The sequence below is a fragment of the Sinocyclocheilus rhinocerous genome, unplaced genomic scaffold (assembly GCF_001515625.1).
Source record: "Sinocyclocheilus rhinocerous isolate Xijiao unplaced genomic scaffold, SAMN03320098_v1.1 scaffold5947, whole genome shotgun sequence".
Lineage (NCBI taxonomy): Eukaryota > Metazoa > Chordata > Actinopteri > Cypriniformes > Cyprinidae > Sinocyclocheilus > Sinocyclocheilus rhinocerous.
Genome location: NW_015634193.1, coordinates 48,638 through 74,845, shown reverse-complemented (window position 1 = coordinate 74,845; position 26,208 = coordinate 48,638). Strand labels below are relative to the sequence as shown.

At 37.9% G+C, this 26,208-nt stretch overlaps 1 protein-coding gene across 1 annotated transcript; it reads right to left on the bottom strand.

Annotated features, from left to right (window-relative positions):
• Window positions 1-6,038: 6,038 nt before the first annotated feature.
• On the bottom strand, window positions 6,039-25,780 carry LOC107745447 (transforming growth factor beta-1-like). Its single transcript, XM_016559318.1, has 7 exons — window positions 24,312-25,780; window positions 15,200-15,463; window positions 12,811-12,897; window positions 12,546-12,693; window positions 11,584-11,734; window positions 8,048-8,158; window positions 6,039-7,792 (listed from the first exon to the last, which is right to left on the bottom strand). Exons 1-7 carry the CDS (start codon window positions 24,634-24,636, stop codon window positions 7,745-7,747), a joined length of 1,134 nt encoding a protein of 377 aa, XP_016414804.1. The 5' UTR covers window positions 24,637-25,780; the 3' UTR covers window positions 6,039-7,744.
• Between the last annotated feature and the right edge of the window lie 428 nt (window positions 25,781-26,208).

Here is a 26,208-nt window from a genome sequence, read left to right as displayed (position 1 = left end):
ATGGTATAATTGACAGAAAATGTAAGTTCAAATTTGTTTGTGCACTTATGTATGATTCATGATAAGACTAGGAACATGTATTAATGAAGCAAATAGAACAAGATAGTCTCATAAGGGTAACATCTTTCAAAAAGATAAATACTAACTTTGGCATGTCGCAATTGGTCCCAAAACACACGAGAGCCAATGGTACTTGACATCACTGATGTCAAACCTGTGTTGTAACACTTTTTGAGGGGGTAATTGATGAATGAGAACAAGAACTGTAAGATTCAAGTCTAAAGATTTGGATTATAACTGAAATAGAATTGATTAATTTTATGCTGGTTTAGTTCATTTTTTATTGTGTGTTAAAAGTTTAAGTATACTTCATATAAACTAAAAATAAGAGAATATATTTTCAGTCTACTTTTTATGTAATTACCAGTGATATAACAAAATTATACTTAAGCAAACGTGGCTTATACTGATAAGTATTCACAGAAAAGTCTAAGCATATTTGCCCTAAACTTATCCTTAATCTTTTGATTGAGATAAACTTTAAGTGAAAGTATTTTTTTTTCTCACACATATTGGCTTCTTTGAGGCAGATGTATGTTTTACATACATCTTATAAACTTATGCTCAAGTTTACAGTAACAAGTCAGCTTTGGGTGGAATTGCTTAAAGTAAATAATACAAGGGTGGAGCCACTGGTAGTGTACAAAGGTTCAAGTATAAAAATTAATAGTTTTAACCCAGTAGTATACATAACGTGCGAAAATAATATATACAGTAGTAAACTATGAGTGAGATGTTTCTGTTCATTTAAATTAAATCTACAAGTATAATTTCAGTATAAAGTATTTTTTTACTAGTATGCTGAGATAATCCTTCAAATTGTACTTTCATAAAAGAAAGTGTGGGCTAGATGCATATAACTGTCAGACTTTTGTACCTGTTTTGCCCCCGTAGTTCTTCCTGTGTCTCCTTATTTGGTCATGTTCCTGTCCTCGTTTAGTTTGATTATGTTCCATTGTTGTCACCTGTGTTCCCGATTGCCCTGTGTTTATAAGTCCTAGTCTGTGCAGTTAGTATTTGGTACTAACCAATTTGTCTACCAGTGATGTATGTGTGTCTATCTCCTGTTCCCTATGTTGGATTTACCCCCTGTGTTGGATTAATAAAGACTCTTTCGATTATCCACGGCTCCGTGTTCCTTCCGGCAGCGTAACGTGACAGAAGACCCGACCGAATACAGTTACCTCCGTGTTTTCTCGTTTTACTCTGTGTTTTTGTTTCCGTGGTGTGCCCTAATGGATCCCCTCCTTCGCACCGAATACCTCCTCCTCCTGCTGGAGCAGGGGGAGTGCTCGCTCAGGGAGTTTCTGGCTCACTCACCAGCTAACCGGACGACACGTTCTATGACGCCAGCCTGAACACCGCGTGCGGCTCCCGATCCAGAGTTTAGCCCTGAATGCCCGGAGGCTCACAAATGCCCACCCTCCCATCCGCTCCTGCCTCCTCCACCGCTGTCGTCTGGCAGCCCCTCTGCTCGCCCTCAGCCCACCATAAAATACGGTGCGAGTTCCGCGGGTCTGCCATCCTCCATCGTCGCCATGGCTGGAGAATCCCTCACCTCCGCATCCGAGGCCCGTAGACCCAGCGGCTCCACCTCGGCTCCTAGCTCCCTCACCTCCACCGTCACCCGTCGATCCACCAGCTCCACCGGGCTCCCTCGTCCCTCCGGCTCCACCTTGGTCGGGCGTTGACCCGTCATCGCCTCAGGACTCCACTCCTCGGGCTGCACCTTGTTGCTTCGTCCCACTGGCTCTATTGGGCTCCTTCCTCCCGCCAGCTCTGCCTTTGTCCTCAGTCGCTTTGATTTCATGTTGACTTGAAAGTTGTTCAAAGCTCTGTCGGGCTCTGCCAGCACATTCTGTGCCTTGGCAAAGACAGAAACTAACGGTTTGGTTAATGCGTGCTTGTTAAAAACCTCAAGGGGTGGCAATGAAACAATACTGATGGTGTTTGGAGAGAAGCATTTGTGTGAGGATGCTTTAGAGCCAGAGTTTGATGACAGGAGTTTGAAAAAATGTTAGAATGTTTTGAAACAAAACAGTGTAGTAGGTGATCGAAGCTTTTAGCCATTGCAGTCTGCATACAACTTATGTAAAGGCTTGCATGGATGTTGTGGTGTGAGGCTCGTCAGCGTGTGTATTTGTGAACTTTTCCATAGAGTCATAACTACAAGTTTTAAGAGCGGGTCTGGACATGCATCAGTCGTTTCCAAAGCCTGAGCAACCACATGTCAGTAATTCCCAGAGGGAAGTGGAGAAAGGACAAAGTAAAAAGGAAACGACAACAAAAGAAAACAGAGAAGGACCATAGAGTTAGCATTAAAGGGGTCATGCCATGGATTTTTCTTATTACCTTTAATATGTTCCTTGTTTTTTGCACACACACACACACACACACACACACAAACAGATATATATGAGATACATTTTCAACTTGACAGGGTGCTTTGGAAACACTGGAATTATTGGGGTTTAGCTCTGAAACTATTCAGGGTTTGAAACTATTGTTTGCCCCAATGCATGCTACTTTCACATTCTCGTGGAAGTCTACGGGAGTGATGCAATTCTCTTTTTCCTTTTAAGTCCTTTTAAATGTGCAGTAGGGGATCTTGGAAAATGCTAACTTTAGCCTGATAGCACTGAAAGCAAACGTCCCACCCTCCCTGCAATCACCATCCAAAGCCACGCCCCCTGAACGCATATACGCTGACAGACCACAATACCAGATACAACATTACAATAGGCTACATCAGCGGTTCCCAATTACAGTCCTCGCACCCTCCTGCTCTCCACATTTCATATGTATCTCTTATCATGTGCGACGTTTGTTCTATTCAACCGTAAGTGCCCTGGGAAGTGTACATCACCGGATATTCCGCCATGATTCCAGTTCGAAGCGAGCTTATATGTTCCATACAAAGGGCATTAAAGTGTGCGAGACGGGAATTTAAATAGTATTTATTTACAGAGGTATATTATGTCACACTTCTCTAGTAAGTTTCGTCTGTGTGTGAAGACGCTGCACAGCGCAAATCCGTGAATGAATGTTCCGAAGTGAAGTAAACTTCAGTGGATTTCACCCTGCTTCCCCTGCGCGAGGACTGGAATTGGGAACCACTGGGCTACATCATGTGTCATTCACCGGTGAGAAAACTTTAGTTTTACAGTTAACTAAACAGTTAGTAAAAGTACTACAATACCATGAAGGAAGATCGGCTTGTTGATGTTTGTCTGCCATTCTTGCTCTGTCTGCACAGTGTGCATGAACGCGGTGATGACGTATCCCGTCTGCGCAAACAGGGTGCGCAGAGGTTTGCAAATACACATGTTGACAGGCAGGTAGGAAAGCCAATTAAAACGCTCGGACTGAGCGTTTTGATTGGACAAACATTTCTTGGTCCTACGACTTACACAGAATATATAAATACATAAAAAATACATTTAGACCACTTAACTTAATGATTGCTATCGGGATGTGAAGAGACTTTCAACCAGCATAACAAAAAATGTTTCTGAAGACAATCACCTACTGCACCTTTAAGGCAAGTCATTTCACTCTGCGGCCATCTTTGAAATGCCTCTCTGGCAGTCATTTCAGTCATGCAAGTACAGCTCCTAACTCTTTGAAACAAAACAAATCAAATTCTCCAAAGCTGTTCGCCAAACTTAAATTTCATATTTGTAAACACAAATGAAATCTGACAACAACTGTCTCGTAAATGTTGTTTCTTATGCTCAAATAGCATTAAAAAGCTTATTTTTCAGGCTAGACGAGCCAATGGGCATGTGCACGAAAGTTGAGAGCTGCAGTGACGTAGTGCCTTTATCGATTAACGATTGGTTCAGTCATTTCATCAAGCCAGTGAATGTGCTTGGGAAACACTGAGATTAAGGCTGCGTCCATCCTTAAAATTTCAAAGACAGCGGTAAGAACAAGGTCAGCCTGCAGACATTAGAGACAACAAAGCTACAGTCCGGCAGAGGGCGAAAACAACTCTCCACTGACAGGGATGACCGCCAACATCAAGTGACCTACAAAAAGAATGGCAAATGGCAGCTGGGGTGAAGTGCATGGCAAAGACGGTTCGAAACAGGCTCCTAGGGGCAGGGCAAAGCTACAAAAAAATTTAAAAAACTCATCAATGAGAAGCAAAGAAGAGCCAGGCTGAGGTTTGCAAAACACCATAAGGATTGGACCTTATGAGTCCAATTTTCAGCTTTGCCCAAACCTGGTCATCTAATAGTTAGGCAAGAGACCTGGAGAGGCCTACAAGCCACAGTGTCTCACACACACTGTGAAATTTGGTGGAGGATCGGTGATGATCTGGGGTACTTCAGTAAGACTTGAATCAGGCAGGACAATGCTCTGTGCCACACAGGTCAATCAAGGTGTGGATGGAGGACCACCAGGTCAAGACCCTGTCATAGGCAGCCCAATCTTTAGACCTGAACCCCATTGAAAACCTCTGGAATGTGATCAAGAGGAAGATGGATGGTCACAAGCCATCAAACAAAGCCGAGCTGCTTGAATTTTTGCACCAGGAGTGTTAGACTATAAAGTCACCCAACAGCAATGTGAAAGACTGGTGAAGAGCATGCCAAGACACATGAAAGTTGTGATTGAAAATCAGGGTTATTCCACCAAATATTGATTTCTGAAATGCAGAGTTCTGGTATGAAACTCTAGATGGCGCAGTCCGATAGGTCTAACTCAATCTGACCTAATGACATCATTATCACATGGCACAGCTGATTGGTTCTCTCCTGTATCAGTAGCCAATGAGCTCGCTGCTCAACATTCAAAAATATGACTAGTGCTTGCTGTAGCAGTTTGCAGAGTGCTTCAGAAACCCTTCACCTTCCCCAGCTCCACCTGTATACATCTGCTATGAGGTGATTCATGTATGCTATATGGGGGGTTATTTCATGTATGTTATATGTGCAGCAGCAGTATTTCTTACATGCTCACAGCAGCATGTTGTGGATGCATTGGCAGCAAGTCTCAGTACTTGCTCTGCCGCAGCAGCGTAGCAGATCTATTCCGCCAAGACCAAATACATTAACATTGTCATGTACATTACCATGCCAATCCCTCCGAGAGTTGTCATGACAGAACTCTTTCTAAGTTAAAACATGTGCTGTTCAAAAATGAATATGAACTTGTTTTCTTTGCATTATTTGAGGTCTGGAAATGCTGCATCTTTTTTTGTTATTTTGACCAGTTGTCATTTTCTGCAAATACATGTTTTAAATGACAATATGTTTATTTTGAATTTGGGGAAATGTTGTCAGTAGTTTATAGAATGAAATAAAACTATGTTTATTTTACTCAAACACAAAATAGTAAAACCAGAGAAACCTATAATTTGGCAGTGGTCTCTTAAATGTTTCCAGAGCTGTATGTCAAAAGATCAAGGAAAATTTGATATGCCATGACCCCGCTAAAACATGTATTATATGAACATATAATAACATACAATATAATATAATAATATATGTATGTGATAACATACATATATTATAAAACATATATTAGATATAAAAAATGCTGATATGAAGATATGCCCTTTTCCTATAATTATATTTTTAATATGAATATTTTTATACATTAATAAATTATATGTATATATATATTTTTTTTAAGTACAGTTGTTTGTAAAGCACAATTTGCTGTAGAAAAGGAGCTGTAACTCCATTACTCCACCTACAGTAGGCCTACTTGTATTTAACACTAATATATACAGCTTATGTAGACTTCTAAACTGATTGAAACTGCTTTTTGTTGCCAAACTGCTTTGTAAAGGCTAAATGTGGGAATGTTATATAACAAAAGGTGTTCACGTGTTTCAAACATTCCCCTTTCTCCTCTAGTTAACGTTTGGACAGGATTCTTTACTGTACTACAGTATTTCATGTAGTACGGTACATTATTTCACAGTACAGTATTTGAATTTGTGCATAACAATCTGTCTTTCCGTTAGATATTGTGGACTGAATTGTGAGTTTTGTTTATTGAAACAATTCATGTGTCACAATGGCATAAAATAAGTGCAAAAAAAGGAAATGTAATTATATAATAAAACACTGCATGGATGTGAAATGTTTGTCAAAGGAATTCTGTAGCAATTTAAAAATGTCAAAGTATAACAAAGAGGACAGTATCTACAAAGGACGGTAGTTTTACAGTAACTAGCCAGTATTTTTCATTGAAGAGTGACACTGCATTCATTTTGCGAACAGTGCATTCTCAGCCGTGTTGTTTTTAAACTAATACACAGAACACAATTCTCATTACTCAACACCGCCGATGTCAAACAGGGCAGAGAAAAACACGAAGCCTCTATAAATATACACACTAATGTTCCTCATGAAGATGTCAGCACAAGGCCAACACAGCTGAACACCACACAGCAAACATACACACGCATAGATACAGACTCGCTAACACAAACACATCACTTGCACAAACATGGCTGAAATTTCACCTCAGAAAAAGCAGAAAAAAACATAATAAAGTACATTTTGCAAGAAAATTAAGCCTGTTTTTAGGAGCAGATTCTTTGCATTTTGACAACTGAGCACATTCTTGTTAGCGTAATAAAAACGATTCATTAATTTAATAATTTAATATACGTATTTATAGATCATGTATGTATTTGTTGTACTGTCTGTCCCTTTACTGTAAAACAATAATAACTGAATTGAATAGATACATTACGAATTGTGACACAGGAAATCACACAATGCAAACAATCTTAATGGTCCTAAAAATAAGATTCACCTTCTTTGTGAGAAATAATTTTATTTCATAAATGTGAAATGTGTCCCAGACATGTTTTGCTGAGATTGACCAATGCATTCCTTTAGCAAAGCTGTAGATATTTTTGAGAACTAACAAACCCTGACAACAGGAGGACCTGAAGAGGCAGACATTTTCCCGTGACACTCAGTAGTGTGCAATATGAAGTTTGAAATGTTCACCATTCAATCCTATTCCTCTAGTGTTCCACTCAGACCCTGTTCACAGAAAGAGGCTTCAGAGCACAGCTGTGCATGACAATAAAACCTACTGTGCACATAAAAAAAAATTAATAAAGCAGTTCATTGACCCATGCTCCAATCCCATTAGCTTTCTTGTAAGTCTCATACTGCACGTCATGAGCCTTCGCTTCCATCGTTTAGTGCAAACACTTCTCTTTTATGTGTTTACGTTTAATTGAAATGTTCCTTGGACATGATTTCCTTGATCAGTTCAGCACCATTAGAAATCTTCATTGTACATGTGGCATGCAATGCTACGCGGCTGCCTTCATGGTACAATCAAATTATGAACTTAGAAGGCATAATAAATTAATGGGAATTAATAATGTAAATAAACATTTTTAAAAAAAGATAAAGCATATACTTGGTTTAATATTGAGCTTGCTTTAACGAAATGTCTTTGTGTGTCATTGTAGAGGGGCATCGCTGAGAAAGTCTGATAGTTTCTTTTTCCCTCTTTCCACTTTTGCCCAACTGTCCCTTCTCCTTTCTCCTGTCCACGTCAGTTGTCTCAGCTCCTGATTTTCCTTCCCACTGAGACTTTACGTCTATCTCTCTGTGCATTTGCTTACTTATCGTCCAGAGAGAAACAAAGCCACGGAGCACTTCTGAAGATAACATAACGTTATGCAGTCAGATGAACTCTAACTGCACTTGCAGCTCCTCACCACCATGTTGGACAACTGCTCCACCTAGAAACAGAGCCAAGACAAAATGACTCATTCACATTAATTAATTCAGGCGAAAATGACCATTTTAAGAGACTGGGGAGATACAGATATTTTTTTGTGCATAACATTAAGTACTTTCCATTTCTCTCACTCCAAAGAACACACTATTTGTGCCTTGCCTGCCTTAAAAGTACACTGACACCAGTTCTGGGATATCTATTAGCCTATATGCAGGAAGCTGAGAAGCAATTAAAATAGTCAGAAAGAGGCATTTACCTTGTGTTGTCTTCCCACGTAGAACAGAATCGGCAGAGAGTCGAGGACTGCAGGTACGCAGCATGGCTGAGCCGATGCACCAGGGTTGTGGTGTTTGTACAAGGCTAATATCTATGAGACACAAATACACATACCATTTGATGCCGCAATGAAACAGTGAAGCACTGCAAAACAAGTGTTCATAAGAGCAAACTGTTTTGAGACCCCTGATCAAATATAGAGCATAGAGTGATTTGCACATGATAACGGATGGCTGAAAGTTACATTATGGTGTATTTTAATCATGAGTTTAGTTGCGTACTTGGTAGAAAATTTGAACATAAAAAAATGGTAAACAGTGTAAAATTGCACCATGAAACACTGGTGTAACACTCATTAGAAAAGATAGACAGTTTAAATGTTGTGCATGAATTTATTCTGTTAATCGGATTCACTTAAATATTAAAATATTCATTATACAAATTATACAATTTCTTATAATCCCCTGCTAACTATTGCTCTTTAAGAATTTACAATGTAGTGACCAAAATAACATTCATAAATGACAAAATTATCCTAAATTGTAGCTCAAATTAGCAGTCCATAGTTTTTCCAGCTCTGGACACTCTTGGCATTCTCTCAAACAACTTCATGGAGTGCATCTTTATGGCTTTTTAAACAGTATTGATGCATGTTGACTGCTTTTCTGTCACTATCTAGTCCAACTTGCGCAAATCTTAAAACTATTTATATTTCTATACAAAAATCATTAAAAAAATGTAAGCAAAATACTTTAAATCAAATAGATTTTACAATAATATGAATCAATGCTAAACATGTATGTCAAGATAACTTTTCAAAATACACTGAACAAAATTATAAACGCAACACTTTTGTTTTTGCCCCCATTTTTCATGAGCTGAACTCAAAGATCTAAGACTTTTTCTATGTACACAAAAGGCCTATTTCTCTCAAATATTGTTCACAAATCTGTCTAAATCTGTGTTAGTGAGCACTTCTCCTTTGCCGAGATAATCCATCCACCTCACAGGTGTGGCATAGCAAGATGCTGATTAGACAGCATGATCATTGCACAGGTGTGCCTTAGGCTGGCCACAATAAAAGGCCACTCTAAAATGTGAGCCTAAGGCACACCTGTGCAATAATCATGCTGTCTAATCAGCATCTTGATATGCCACACCTGTGAGGTGGATGGATTATCTCGGCAAAGGAGAAGTGCTCACTAACACAGATTTAAACAGATTTGTGAACAATATTTGAGACAAATAGGCCTTTTGTGTACATAGAAAAAGTCTTAGATCTTGGAGTTCAGCTCATGAAAAATGGGGGCAAAAACAAAAGTGTTGCGTTTATAATTTTGTTCAGTGTAGAATTTCATAACCTCAGTTGACCATACTGTACAGCATGTGTCACAAAGCTAGAATTAATAACACGCCTGACCTTAGGAATCCATTTATCTATCCTGGGATGTCACTTTCAATCTTTAACTCTGCCAAATAATGTCAAAAGTTTCCCTAGATTATGAAAATCCTCCTCAGTGACTCATCAGATGTGAGATGTTGGTTTGGTGAAAGACTGTAGTACTCAGTTCAGGACGAGTATGGCAGCATTCTGTAAGCGTTCTAAAGGCAAACTGTATGTCTATTTAATTGTTTGTGTTTTGTTAAGTCAAGTGACCTTTATTTATATAGCACTTTAAACAACATGTTTTGATGCAAAAATAATTCAGTTCACCTGTAAAGCAACTCAAAAAAAGACAAACATAAAGAGTCATTATTCAGATCAATTTGATCACGCTTTGATTCACAGCAGTCGTTACACTGATCTTGCCTTCTAAGTACCTCACATGTCCATCTGGATACTATCTGCATTGTAAATGAACTAAAGTACTGCACTGCTGTGAAGGAGAAAGTTTACCCAAAAAGGAAAACCCTGTCATCATATACTTTCCCTCATGCATTTCCAAACCTGTATCAGTTTTTTTAATTCTTCCATAGAACACAAAGAAAGATATTCTGTGAAATGTTTCAGTGTTTTTGCCCATACAATGAAAGTGGATTTTTTTTACCTCCATATTATGGGCATAAAAAAAAAACGTATTGTGAATTCTTAAAGGTGGTGAAATTTGAAGCTTGCATAGGTACAACTCAAAAAGCTAAAAAGAGAAACATCACTGTTATAATTCAAGATGTAATGACATAAAATGTATGACATTTCAGCCCTGGGGGTAACTAGTCATTCAAACCTTGTTTTTGCAAACTTTTGCACTTTTCTCTATCCTCCGCAAATGCCCCTCTGGATAATACTGTACCTCTGCATTGAAAATGAACTAATGTACTGTACACAGCCACAGGTGCAACACTGTTATTATATAGATTCCAACTCAAAGAAATCTGTCATCCGTTTCTTAGGATGGTGTTGTGTATCCTTGCTCAAGAAATGACAAGAACCAACCAGAGCAAAGCAAATATTGCAGGCAGAAAATTTAAGGCCGCATTTACACTGCAGTTCTTGATGCCTAATTCCACTTTCTAGACTGTAGCCGATTTTTTTCTGATGACTAGCTTATATTTTCTTTTAAAAGTGACCTATATCCGATATCTGCATTTACACTATACACTTGGCAAAACAATCCATGGTTGGGGGAGAAATCGATTTAACCTGCGGTCTAAAAAACTTGAGAGCGGCTACGTATGAGGTGTTTTTTGGAGGTTATAGTGCATTCAAGAATGATCATGTGACTTTTACGTATGCTAAGTTAGTTGTAAATACAAAAAAAATATATAATATTTATTTTTCGCATTGCCTGAAAAACCACCTCATGTGAGCGCAAAAACTTTTTTGCGATATATGGGAGTTTGGCGAAATTGACGTGTTTCCAATTTGTGCAATTTGAAGGGTAACAGAATCGCAACTAGTGTAAAAGTAGCCCAATTCCACTGGAAAACTGTGGACTTGGCAACATTGCCCGGAAAGCGTCCACCACAGTTGACGTCATTCGCCACCTTCGCTTTTTCAATGATGTACGATTAATGGGAATATCCGATCAGTGCGCTTACATGGCAGATGCAAATGCACATATCGAATTCATATCAGATTTATTTCCACATATGAATAAGGCCTGAAAGTGATCCGAGAATATTGGAATCCATGTGCTTTTTTCCTGCATACACGTTCGTAGGTCATTCGATCTGTGCCACATGGGAGGAAAAAAACAAAACAAAACAGAAGTGGGTCACTTGAACCATGTAATCGAAATGCGGCCTAAATGTGATGTTTTTTGTACTAAATTGTAAACAGATCAGAAATAGTGCATCCCAAATCATGTTCAAAATATTAACCCATAAAGGTTCTGGGAAAGTGTTCCTGTGTGTGATTTTAGGCTAATATTGGAATACGCCTTTGTCCAGGTGAAGAAAACCAGCAAGGAGCATGTGCAGGCATACTGTAGCTTTTGTTACGCAGTCACTGGTGAAGTACATGCTTTTAAATACATACAGTGTCAGCTTCACTGGTCAAATGGGACAGCACCCTACCTGAGAGTATTTGTTCTCAGCATTCCAGATGTAGGTACAGGAGCCCATGCAGTAGTTGGCAAAGTATCCCTTCGGCTTGTGGATCCACTTCCAACCCAGATCTTTCCGAAAGTCAATGTAAAGCTTCCGCATACAGCAGGTCTCAGTTTTTCTGCAAGAGAATGTTGGGAAAGAGTGAGTCTAATTATCTTATTGTGTGTTCAGTGGTGCCTACTTGCATTACATTTTTACACCTCAGTTTTAGATATAGAAATACTTGATGGTGAATTACTGAATTACAGCTGCCCTATTCATTTTTTTTCCCTGCTGGAATTTCCATGCATAATTTTATTATGATTGATTTCTGTGCTGCAGTCCACCAAAAATATGCCAAAGCTCCATTTTGGTGAGTGCTTACTTAAATGCAATCAGTTATGTCTTAGGTGAACATTAATAGTTGGTAAAGTAATCGAATGCTTGTCTGTATATTAGAGCTATGCATTGTCTTAAAGTGACAGCAGCCTAATAAACCTGACAATCAGGTATAACAATCAATGTATATTTAATATATTTGTATTACATCATTCAATTTCTGTAAGGTAGGCTATTATTTTTAGTAGGCTAAATTATTTCATTTGTATCTTTTTTCTATTAAATTTGTCATATTGTTTGTAATTTTTTTATTTTATTATTATTATTATTATTTTAATCTAACAGTGAAACTGCTATGAAAGAAGAGATTAAGGGGTCATTTTGGAGGTTTTATGAATGCACTGACAGGGGCCGCCTGACAAAGTTGTGCTTAGGACCCCCAGAAGTCCAGAACCAGCACTGCCAATCAGAATCAAGAATTTAACAATGTCACAATATAAAGGATATTCAAATTTGGTCCAAATGAGAAGAGTATAAGTATTTGTTATCTGTACTCCTATACTGTATCTATAAACAAAACATAACAAGTGAAAGAGAGCAAACAGACTCACTCATCACAAGTTTCATCAGTGCCAACAGCTCGTTTCCTGCGAGCGGATGCAAGGGATTTGCCATTAGAAGGCAAAGATAAAGCCAGAATATAAGGCTTTGCCATCATCTCTGCCAGACCAGCAGTGTCACCTCTCTGCTTGTCTAGTCCTGAAAATACACAGTTACAGTACACAGAGAAAAAGATTATATCAAAGATTATATCAGTTTGGATTATTTTGGCATACATTTCCAGCACTATGTTTCAGATTATTGAGATTATCATACCTGATATACTGAAGAGGAATTTATCAGTACTCTGCTGGTCTGTCTTACAGCCACAGTATAACCTCAGGTCTAAACTTTCTTCCTCTTCTGTTAAACACACACAAGTTTATTTGGGTTTTGCACTGTATAAGCCATTTAACACATGCACTAACATCAAAGATAGAAATAAATGAGCACATAAAAGTGGGTCACATACTAATCAAGTCCATTCAGAATGAATAATATAGTTGTTTCAGCCAGTTTTAATCTTTAAAATCAGTCAGCCAGTTAATCTTTTAAATGAAGGAAAGGAAGCTAACAGTCCTTACTTATAGGCACATAGTTTAGCTTTCCAAATTTACTACACTTCTGTAAATGGTGGCCATAGTTTAACCGTGGTATTTCGAGTAAGACTGTAGTCACATATAAATTCATAATTCTGGATTATAATGGTTAAATTAAAGTAACCCTGACTACTTTTCTGTTTTTGAACGTTTGCACCTTTATTAGACATCACAGTAGGAGACAGGAAATTATTCATCTCAGTCTCAGATGTCAGAAAGCCCACACTCTGTTAGCTAACTGTCTGATGCATACGGCACACTAAAATGAAGACACTTTCTAATTGGCTGACTTTTACAGGATTTCAGGGAGACTAGTATGCGTCTATCTTTAACAGTCTGCCAAGAAACAAAGCTGTTTTTCAGAACAGTCTTCCAAAAGACAAGTTCCAGAACCGCAATAATAAGCACTTCAGAGGAGCAAGTAAAAAAAAAAAATCTTTAACTTCTTAACCCTTTTTAAACATGGATGTAAAAATGCGCTCTCTGAACTTAAACCTTAAACTGTTGTAATTGAATGCTTTGGAATACAGACCTAAGGTTGGTCTCTTTTTAAAGAAGATTATTGGTGAGGTGAAAGATATAACATGTAAAAACGTTATAAAAGTTTAGGTTTACTATAAAGAAAATGTACTTTATGTTATATAAAATAAATACTACACAAAATATTTTGGAATCTAAAACTGATAAAAAGTAAAAGCCATATGTCTTACTAAGTTATGCTCCAAATTTGAAGTTGATATCACAAAAATCTAAAAATTAGATTTTGGTTAGGTGCTATACCAAAATAGCCACTGGCTGACACATAAACTCCACTGAATTTTTTGTATGCATTTTCCTGTCAGAAATGTATAAATTTCTGTTACAATATTACTAATATTAAAATAAATAAATAAACAACCCACAAAATATGAAACATTGAGATTCAGACCTTTCCAACAATATGTTTTGTAAAGATTAGAAAGTTTTGATTATAAAATATTATAGCACATTTTGTAATATGACACTTGACACCGCCCACTAGGGGGAGGGGCCCACTAAAAGGATTTAAAATAGCATTTCCATGGTAAAGCAAAATCCGATTTCAAAACAGTTTTCACAGGATACATTTTGAGAGTTTAATCTTTCAAATGGCAACTAATTACTAATATATGTGATGGGGAAAAGGCAATATAAAAAGAGAGCCAAGCAGTTAACAGGTTAAAAGACATTTAAAAGTTTTGTGAAAATGACTTATTTGAAAGTGGCTGCCCACAAGGTTATGACTCTGATTAACTACAATATTTGTAATTCCCAGAATAAACATACTAAAATTGCCAAAGTTACTGCTAGAGTTTTTCTGAATGTAAGTGGTGTTTGTTTGTGCAAAAAATTGTTTGTTATAATTATAGTGTTCTGGAAAAAGCCCACCCACAAATCATGACATTATGAATAAGATCGTGCTGTTCCTTCAATAATTTTTATGCGCCAGATCCAAACACTTATAAGTAAAGTAACAGTACACCTCCCAATAGAGTTTCAAGAATTATTCATGTCTGTTGCACAAAGAATGCAAAATTAATTATATGTCAACATTTAATGCTTAGTGTTACAGATTTATTCAAATCCTAATCATAAGTATGCAAAATAGTAATAATAATGCTTTAGCAAACACCACTAATAAAACAGATTTGCTCACTTGTCTAACATATATTTTAGTACAAGTAACATTTCATCCAAATTCTGGTGCTTATGACGATATTCATAATATTGCAAAGCCTCTAGTTCCTTGTTTATTAAGTATAACATGTACCATCATGATTATTATGCTCTTTTAAGTACTGTGGTCTGCAAGTTCTTATTTGTTCTCATTTCAGCGCCAATAACAAAATACTGCATTATTGTCTCACTGAGGTTTTGGGTTATCACAACATTAAGTAGATGCCTGAGAAAAGTTAGACTGTTTTAACCAAACAGATTATGTGGAACATAATTTGGGAATATATTCTTATGAGCACATCTCAAATACACTCATCAATCGCAATTGGGAAACTACAGCTGATGTTAGTTGAATGCTGCCATGACCTTACCTGAACCCTGCAGCCATTCTATCATCGTCTGTTTCACGTCAAACGAGAGCCAACGATTGGACAAATCCTTGGAGACAAAGCGAGTGCCCAGATATCGAGCCTGATTGCCCGTTCCACGATACAGCTCCAGTCTCTGCTCCTGGTCCATTGTAGGATTCTTAATCCGAAGCCGTAACTCGGCTTGAGACAGCAGCCGGTGGTCTGGAATACTCTGCTTCATCTCTGACACGTTAAAAGTCATCTGATGCTTTGTGCCATTCTGAGCTAGAGAGAAAGTGAGAGACAGAAAGGTTCACGGTTATTTTAAAGCTCAGACAACAGATCGCTCTTTTGTCAAATTAACCATTAATGCACAAAAGAACCAAAGTTTGCCAAATATGAGCCAAATCTTTGAAAGATATTTAGAGTTTTGTTCGAGGCACTAAATAAACTAGGTAGCTATCCATAAGCAGAATTGCATGTTCAGCTTTGTTTTGACTTGTTTGTGAATTGATCAGTATTTATAGGACTGTAATTTGTTGCTTTTTATGTCAGTCAGATGGCAGTTCCTGGCCTTTATAATACAGGCAAGACAGTACAGGTGCATCTCAATAAATTAGAATGTCGTGGAAAAGTTCATTTATTTCAGTAATTCAACTCAAATTGTGAAACTCGTGTATTAAATAAATTCAGTGCACACATACTGAAGTAGTTTAAGTCTTTGGTTCTTTTAATTGTGATGATTTTGGCTCACATTTAACAAAAACCCACCAACTCACTATCTCAACAAATTAGAATACTCCATAAGACCAATAAAAAAGTGAGAGACAGAAAGGTCCACGGTTATTTTTAAAGCTCAGACAACAGATCGCTCTTTTGTCAAATTAACCATTAATGCACAAAAGAACCAAAGTTTGCCAAATATGAGCCAAATCTTTGAAAGATATTTAGAGTTTTGTTCGAGGCACTAAATAAACTAGGTAGCTATCCATAAGCAGAATTGCATGTTCAGCTTTGTTTTGACTTGTTTGTGAATTGATCAGTATTTATAGGACTGTAATTTGTTGCTTTTTATGTCAGTCAGATGGCAGTTCCTGGCCTTTATAATACAGGCTTTTCCACGACATTCTAATTTATTGAGATGCACCTGTATTTGTGTTGTATGGCTTAATGAGGCTTATGCTACCCTTGCCTGTATTTTGGCTGTAGCTGTGTAATTTAAAGAGAAAGCTATCATTAACCTGTGTTCAGGGTTGCTATAACTGGTTTTGCTGATGTTTAACATGGGGAGGAGGCCTATGGTGTGGGATGAGTTACCTCAGTCTCATTATGTTTACGGCCACTGATAAGCCAGCCATCTACTACTGGCTAAACGTCAGCTCTACCTTGATTTTTCAACCTGCTGGATAGACTTCAACTCTTCTAGCACCTAATGCCGGTGTGACGTATCCCAATCTTCTAGCAAAAGAAGCTAAAGGCCAGTTGCATAAACATAGCCATTATATTAAGACTGTGTCTTACTTACTATTTGACCAACTAGCGGTTACCCAAGTCTTTCTTTTCAAATTTGAATGATACCAATTTATTATTAAAACACAAAACCAATACGACCAAAACCAAAAAAACATAATACCAATACGACCAAGTGTCAACTGCTTAGAATAGTCTTAAAAGTTAGTCATCTATTTGTTTTTTTATACAAGACTGGTCATAACTTTGTAAACTCAGTTACATAAAAAGGTAGATTGGTTTAATTTAATCTGAAAATGAAGACTGATTACCGCAAACTTGTTTTTTAGACAAGGTCTTAAAGGGATAGTTCACCCAAAAATTTTAATTTTATGTAACGAGATGATCGGTCTGTGCAAGAAACTGAACAGTATTTATATCGTTTTTTACCTCTGATGAACTGCAATGTCTGAACTGTCCTGAGCGCGTTCTCAACAGCCGGCGCGTGACGCGTCTTCATCTCCTTTTTCTTGCTTTAAGATTGATCACAGACTTATAAGTGCATTACCGCCACCTATCTCTCAAATGGACCATTGACACTCTATCTACAATCTCAATTAGGAGTGTCAATGGTCCATTTGAGGGTTTAATTTGGTTTTGATTGTGTATGTTTTTTTGACTCTGAAAGCCGTGATTTCCATTCACTTCCATTATATGAATGACAGACTGCAACGGTTTGAGCAAAAAATCTTCGTTTGTGTTCTACTGAAGAAACAAAGTCACCTACATCTAAGCAGATAAACATCAAATTTAAAAAAAATATTTTTTTGGGTGAACTATCCCTTTAATATATGTTTATGCAACTCGTCCCAGTATTAATGAAAAAAATGGCAAGACTATCAATCCAATCATATCAATCCACAATCCACAATCTGACTGACATCATAAATCCCACCGTGTTCATTCAATCGGCCAGATGAGACTGAGCCTGGGTGATTACCGCTCTCGCCGTGGGTTTTTATTTTGCTGGGGTTTAAGAGTTTGAGAGAGGTGGGGCATAGAGGACCTACAATAATGTACAGTATTTGAAAAATAATGTGTTTTTTGAACATTAAAGCATGTCAACATATTCTGTTACACCAAATACACAAAATAATGATCTTTAAAATAGCATCATATGACCCCTTTAATATTCAGTATACTGCATTATTGATTTGACTGTACTGACACTATTGGATGAGAACGAAATTTGAACTAATTTGAGCTGGATGATGACACTATTGTCTTCTGTTGAGCTGCTTTATTGATTAATTGCCTTTGTTTTTTAATTGATGATTTTAAATTTTATGTCAGTAAACTAAATTAAAACAATAATGAACTGACGCCAGCTAAATAATGACACTATTGTCTTCCGTAGAGCTGCTTACTGAATTATTTATATCATTGATTAACTTTACACAGTTACTGAACTGACTTGAACTGAATAATGACATTTGAATTTCTCACATTGGATGAAGTTTGCATCATTGATTCTGTTATTTTCCTATATATTACTGTGAAGCTGCTTTGACACAATTTGTATAGTATAAAGCGCTATAGAAACATAGGTGACTTGACTAGACTTGCCAGTAGTTTATTACTTGGGGTTTAATTAAAATAAATCCTAATCCTAGCTGTAAGAATCTTAAAAGAAACTTAAAAGAGACCACGCTGAATGAAACATCCATCACTCTTCCATGATTAGTAGAGTACATTAAATCAATGCTATCATTGTATTCAGTGTGCTTAAATAAAACGTAAGAAGAAGGAATAACTGGATGATTTATTCAGATAGCTTGTAGGGATAAATTTTAATTAGTTTGGCACTAACTCTGCTGTATGTAGCTGCTACCGGGATCAGTTTAACCAGTTCAGGCTTGATACATGAGATCAGTCACACCATCCAGTGTTACATTCAGAGCACTATGTACGGCTACTGTGGAAGTTTTATAGCTCTAGAAAATGGAATGGATATATTTATTAGATATTTACTCTACTATATTTCAATGTGATTGGTCAGTGCCAAATCCTGCAGTCATTTATTTACTTGACTTAAATGTCCATTGTCCCAGACAACTGATTTCCAACATACTGCAATATACTGTGCTAGTGTCTCTCATATAACTCCACTCTCGTTTTCTTCCCATATAATAAATGATCTTCAAATCAGTATTGCATGTCTATTTATATATTTCTTTTTAGTAATTTTGCAGCTATATATCACACGTTATGCAGGAAACCAACTACACCGACTCTACACATGACATTAAAACAAGACATTATTTTTGACATTTAAAGCTTGACATTTAAATGCAAAGTTTGTCAGAGAGGGGACTTCCTGCGCTGGAGTTCAGCGTCGTGACAGTCTGAGAGCAGATTATGGCATGATTGAGATACATCAGACTTTGCTGGATATCTGCAGGAGGATGGGTGGGATATTCTCTGTGGTTAATTCCACTAACCATCCATCTGCACGCAGCTACTATCTTCAGTAACACTTTCGATTCACTGTTAACTAAGAGTTTTCCCTAAGTAAACTCCTAATTGGCTGCTTATTGAGTAAGAAATGTACTTGTTAGGTTTAGGTATGGTGTAGGATTAATGGATGTTGAATATGGTAAGAATAAGCCATAAATATGTGCTTTATAAGTACTGATAAACAGACAATAATAATAGGCTATGCATACTAAAAAGCAACTAGTTAATAGTGAATAGTGTTCCATGATCTAAAGTGTTACTACTACTACCATCTTTTTTAGAGTGAAATGAGACCTGGATATGCAATAATACTTTCTAATTAGCTTGGTTATAAACAGAGAGAGAACTATTTAATTATATTACTAATAATATGTATAAAAAATAAGCAATGTACTGTAGTATTTGTTGTATTGTCTTAATAAATAACCACATGGTAAAACATCCCAACCCGTTCTCATCAGTCTGTGTATAAATAACAGTAATGTGAGAGTACTATATATATAATTTATTTTCTTTTCTTGTGGTTTTGGGTTGAAATGTGACCCACATGCTTTCATAAGATTTATCCAATAGCTATAATGATTTTTATAGTTTAGCTTGTACATGTTGGACATGTTCTATTCACTGTTGAGGGATATATCACATTGATTTGGAAACTATTTTATAATGGGTCCCATGCATCAACACCTGTGGTCATATATAAAAGGTGTCAAGGACTGAAGGCACAGCTCTTTGTTGATGGTGTATGGTGGATCAGATGAGGGTGGAGAGGTATTTCTGTGTGTGTTTATGCAGGCTGGCGCTCAGGTAAACCCAGGACAGCTGTCCTAACAGGCACTGAGACAGGCCTATCATTAGTAATGGGTGCAACCAGATTCCAGCAGGCTTAAAAATCTGCCTCTACAAAACACACGCTTTACACTCCTCTCCTCTTACTATCGCCATCCATAGAATCATAGCTCTCTGCGCAAGTTAAACATCTATGCTACTGAACGAAAACATAATGGAAAGAACCCTGAACGCCACATTAGACAATGACAGCAATCCATAATCCTACAAAAACAAGTCTGCAATCCTGAAAAATATTTCAACACCCTCTTATTGCTAAAAGTAGTGGTTCTATTTCAAAATGGACAACACTAAGCACATGATGTTTTTCTATCTGAGTTCAACAAGGATTACAAGAGGATTGTTCTGCTTTCTTGAATGCATTTAAAAGTATTGCAACAATAAAAATCCGCAATATAAACGATTATTGGTGTTTCCTAAGGCAAACATAACAGCTGTCCTAACAGGCACTGAGACAGGCCTATCATTAGTAATGGGTGCAACCAGATTCCAGCAGGCTTAAAAATCTCCCTCTACAAAACACACGCTTTACACTCCTCTCCTCTTACTATCGCCATCCATAGAATCATAGCTCTCTGCTTCCTTGACTATCTGTGCTGCTCCAATCATATTGAGACATGACACACTTTCCCGGCAGATGAGCTGTGCAGTCAGCACAATCTCTGACATGTGATAACGGGTAAGCCCAGGACAGCTGTCCTAACAAGCACTGAGACAGGCCTATCATTAGTAATGGGTGCAACCAGATTCCAGCAGGCTTAAAAATCTGCCTCTACAAAACACACGCTTTACACTCCTCTCCTCTTACTATCGCCATCCATAGAATCATAGCTCTCTGCTTCCTCGACTATCTGTGCTGCTCCAATCACATTGAGACATGACACACTTTCCCGGCAGATGAGCTGTGCAGTCAGCACAATCTCTGACATGTGATAACATGAAATGAAAAATAGCACACATGCAGTAGAACAGACTGTTTGGCCTGAAGAAGGACATGGAAACTTGGGCATTGCTGCAGGGCATGGCTGTAAATTGAGCACTCTTGATTTGACAGCGTAATTTATGAATACACAACTGCACAGTCAACAATATCTTTTTCTTCATCTCTTTCATCTACCTTCAGCTAACAGATACTATTGAGTCTAGCAAGCCATAAGGTAAAAATAAATGTTCCAAATCAAATACAATGTGGCAAAATCGGCATTGTAGCAAGTTAAACATCTATGCTACTGAACGAAAACATAATGGAAAGAACCCTGAACGCCACATTAGACAATGACAGCAATCCATAATCCTACAAAAACAAGTCTGCAATCCTGAAAAATATTTCAACACCCTCTTATTGCTAAAAGTAGTGGTTCTATTTCAAAATGGACAACACTAAGCACATGATGTTTTTCTATCTGAGTTCAACAAGGATTACAAGAGGATTGTTCTGCTTTCTTGAATGCATTTAAAAGTATTGCAACAATAAAAATCCACAATATAAACGATTATTGGTGTTTCCTAAGGCAAGCATAGTTATGTATACTATTAGAACAAACCTTGATCTTTAATATATTTTTCCATATACAGGCTGGAATACATTACACCACTTTTGCCTAGATTTTTGGCCCGATTTACAGTCTGGACAAGCTGATGCTAGTTGCCAAAAGTCAGAGTCAGTCTGCAAGTTTGAGTTGACAGATTTCATAGATTTTTTTTTCTTTACCTTCAGACTATGATTCCATCCAGATATCAAAACCTGTTGGAGAAAGTTACTTTGAAAGAAATGAATTACAATATTGTGCTACTCCATAAAAAAGTAACTAATTGCGCTACTTAGTTACTTTTATGAAAAGTGATGCATTACATTACTTTTTGTCACCGGGGCTGGGTTTGCCTCCTTTGTTTTTAATATCAGAAACCCAAAGGTTATATTTTTGGAACCTGCAAAGGCTCTTTCACACCAAAAGTGAAATTATTAGCCTCAGGCTGAAGGAAATGCCTCACTGCCAATCTCTGTCAACACAGAGACCGGAGAGGTGTCAGTGCGTGATATTTGCTTGGTTTAAGCATGGGGTAACCGTAACCTCACAGCCTACTAATACTCTAATGAGCGTTAGTTAACATGTAGATGCAAAGTTCCTTTAAGTTTAACGTGGATTATCAAAATGAAGTGTAAACACAGATTTCTTCAGCAAATGTAAAAATCTAATTATTCATTTACATTTGTGGCTCCAGCCTTGGAATTGCTTCACATACTGTCCACCAGTTAATTCTTGTGTAACGTAGTCTTGCAAAAGTAAGCAATTACTACAGTACTACAGACTGTAAATACTGAGCGTGGGAGGCCTTGCACTTGCATCAGGACTTTTTTATTAAAATGTATTCCACCTTAAACAAATGTAAGAAGCCTTACACAAACACAAGAACATAAAGAGGACTTTTGTCCCATGACAGAAACCGCAAAAGGGGGAATTCAACATTGCTATTTGGGACCATTTCCTCTAAATCTTAATCACACCTCAGAAACAAGCAACCCTCTCTGCTGTCAAATGGGCCTGTCAAAAATAGAGCAAAAAGACAGAACCAGTAAGAGACACAAAATAGACGTCTCAGTTACAGGAAAGCCCCTAACCCCAGAGGAATACACACAAAAAAAACAAAACAGAATTAGTGAGAAGGACAGCGGATCTGACTCGTCTACCCTTATCAACAGTTTCTCTTTGTCCTTGGTTTTCATCCTTCGAGCAAGCCCCATCTCCACGGAGGTCTTTATTCACCACGCGTATCGGATCACAGGCATGATGTTTATGTCTGAAGTGTTTGAAGTGGTAAAATGAGGTAAAGAGTGTGAGGGATGAAAGCAAGTGGGTGGTAAGCATCAAATGTAAAGTTATTTCCCCATCAAAAAACAGATGTATTAACAAGAGATCTAACAAGTACAAGACAACTTGTTGCCCCCCCCAGCTTGATCAGAGCAATCAAACAAACTGATTGTTCAGAATGAACAGACAGAAGTGTGCTCAAAATGTTCACCCCCTAGCAAGAACCTGTTGTTAAAGCTTCGGGTTTAACAATCTATAACAATCTAACACATGAAGCCAACAGCAAAAACAACTAGCCTATTAAAATACCACAGATAGTCTGAGGGCAACGATGAAATGGGATGAAATGCTGCCTAGCACCCCTAGCGGCTACATGAGGGGATCTGGAGTGAATGCATGAGGGGTTTTTAGGGGAACACGTAACACAAAGCTATGAGATCACGATTCATCACATACGAGTTGTTACAGCATTAAGAGAACCTAACATTAATTATCTGAACTGGACATGTTGGTCTGCTTTTCACAGAGCTAAAGAAACAAGACTTGTGATACTTGAACGACACTAATATTTCAGTAAAGAAAAATATATAAAAGAAATAAAAGATTAAACCTTTGTAATGACTGGATGACTGTATATTCCACTTAATTAAATGGCTTCTTGCTAAATCAGCATATGCGTTACATTTATGTAAATGAACTATACTGTCACAAGAAGTTAAAACACATATGAAACCTATTAGAAATTAAAACAATTTCATAGCCCATATAAATATGTATGTGTGTATGTACTGTGTGTGATTTATTTGTGGACATGCTGATGTATATATCCTAAAATCATCAATACATGTTGATGTTATATAAGTAAATCTAAAAGATACAGACATTAAAATGTAAACATACAGATGTGTTTTAATAAAGATGCATATACACACATTATATATATATATATATATATATATATATTGCTGCATATAATATTACATAAAAATTTTCATCTTATTTATATCATCTTATAGGTAACATATGGCAGAGTCACTCTTGATATAGGGCAATATTTGTCATGTTTTACATTAGTAAATAAATGACGTAATTTTGGTGTGAGTTCACCTTATTTAACTATGTAAAATAAACTGTAAAATGAAATGAGAGACATGAGACTAGCACAGACATGCAGAAAATCGCTGCCTAGGAAATAGATCAATTCTACAGCTGTCAATTATAATTATAGTTATAAAGTGATTATAATATAAAAATATTTCACCGCAGAATGTCGACATGAATAGGACATGTTAAATTGTCTCTAAAGATGGACACTTCTTACCTTGCCGGATGACCATGAGACTAGCACAGACATGCAGAAAATCATTGCCTAGGAAATAGATCAATTATACAGCTGTCAATTATAATTAGAGTTATAAAGTGATTATTATATAAAAATATTTCACCGCAGAATGCCGACATGAATAGGACATGATGTTAAATTGTCTCTAAAGATGGACACTTCTTACCTTGCCGGATGACGAACTTGTGCACCTCCTTGCCAAAGTAATCTTCATCGTCAGCCTGCACAGAAACGGGCTTCATCTTCATTTCTTCACTCAGTTCAACAGTGCTGTTGTACAGAGAAATCATGGTATCTGGGATCTTCTGTCCATCACCGTCTATCTCCGATTCGGGCTCTTTGGCCATGCGCAGTTTGCTGAGGATCTGACCGCGGATGGCCTCAATCCGTTTCTTCTTCACCACCTCCAGGTCCAGAGTTTTGCACGTGGACATGCTTCCCGTTCTAGCCACCATGCACAGGGCCGTCAGTACCAAGCAAAGCAACCTCATGGTGCCAAATCTGAGAGCAAACTGTCTTTAGGTAAGGAGAGAGAGGCTCACCAAGAGTCTGTGATTGATGCAGAGCGTTCGGATCAAACAGACACGGCAGTGTTGTTATTATGGAGGTGATGCTACCCGATGATGATTCTGGAAAGCACCTTGAATAATGAAGCCAACAGAACAGCTGATATCTAATAAGGGAAATTCCTGATGCCTCACCTGTTTCAGAGGTCCATCCAGGTGCAGGTTGGCCAAATGGAACAACAACTCTCCCACATAAACAAGCTTAGATGCACACAAAGACCTGAACGCCGCCAAGCACTGACATGCACTTTTACATATGCGTCCAAGCATAAATTTCAGTAAAAAATTCCCAAACACAAGCTTTTCTCCTATCGGCACAACTTTATCGCCGGCTCACTGCTGGCAGTCGCACACAGAAATGCTTGTGTGAGTCCATGCGTCTGGACTGACTCTTTTTCTCTCCTCTGGTCTTGGATAGTTCCCGCTGTGAAAACACGCAGAGGTCCAGATACAATGACACGTCTGTAAGCGTGTTTGCTCACTAACTTTCCTCTCTGCTCAAAGCTTTCCACCCCTCTGAGCTTCTCTGGTCTTGATGCTTCAGTCGATGTTTTGTCATCTCACACGAAAACCACTAAAGAAGCCCTGTTAACTATTGGGCTAAACCAGACAACCCCATCCAGCTGCATCCTGCATTTATAACGAGACAAAGGGACGAGTCCAGCTTTAAGTTTGAATAACTCTATACAGAGCAAAGACTTCTCAAGTTATCAGTCAAAATAAGTAACAGTGTTTTGTAGAAGACTTTTTAAGGGCTACAAGCTCGTTTTCTCTTCAAACAAGCTTTTCCCACTACAAAGACAAGTGGAAAGATCCATTGACACGGCTAACCAAACACACTGGTCCCCCCCCCACCCCGACACACACTCACACACATTTCACTGAGAGGAATTGAAAGGAAAACAGATCCTCTCGGAAAATACCCTGACGTTTTGGCCCCGGTGATGTAATGTGTCAGGAAAATCAAACTAACCACGTCCAACCCACGAGTCTCGAGTGACAGATGGAGTAAACAAAACGAGTGAAACAAATGAACCGTCCATGAGTAGCCAGGCAGTAAACGCGTGAAGCGCAGCAGTGACAGCCACTGCTTCCCCCCCAACCCCGACACACACTCACACACATTTCACTGAGAGGAATTGAAAGGAAAACAGATCCTCTCGGAAAATACCCTGACCAGTGATGTAATGTGTCAGGAAAATCAAACTAACCACGTCCAACCCACGAGTCTCGAGTGACAGATGGAGTAAACAAAACGAGTGAAACAAATGAACCGTCCATGAGTAGCCAGGCAGTAAACGCGTGAAGCGCAGCAGTGACAGCCAATGTCCTTTTCCCTTCCCGTCTTGCCTTTGTTCTTTTCTGTTTGTCCACTTTTATGCCTTTTGACCTCAGTCTGGAGTAAAAAAAAGTCCTTCAGACCCTCCTTCTCTCTCGTACAGCACTCTTTTTATTAGCTCCCTCTTGTAACGCACTCCCTCTCCTCGCTTGTCAGAG

Excerpts from the sequence above, each read along its gene's own strand:
- LOC107745447 (XM_016559318.1), bottom strand. The coding sequence starts at position 24,636 with ATGAGGTTGCTTTGCTTGGTACTGACGGCCCTGTGCATGGTGGCTAGA. Across the intron at positions 8,159-11,583 it reads CTGAGAACAAATACTCTCAG|ATATTAGCCTTGTACAAACA; the intron begins GTAGGGTGCTGT and ends TGTGTCTCATAG. Across the intron at positions 7,793-8,047 it reads ACGTGGGAAGACAACACAAG|GTGGAGCAGTTGTCCAACAT; the intron begins GTAAATGCCTCT and ends CTCTGTTTCTAG.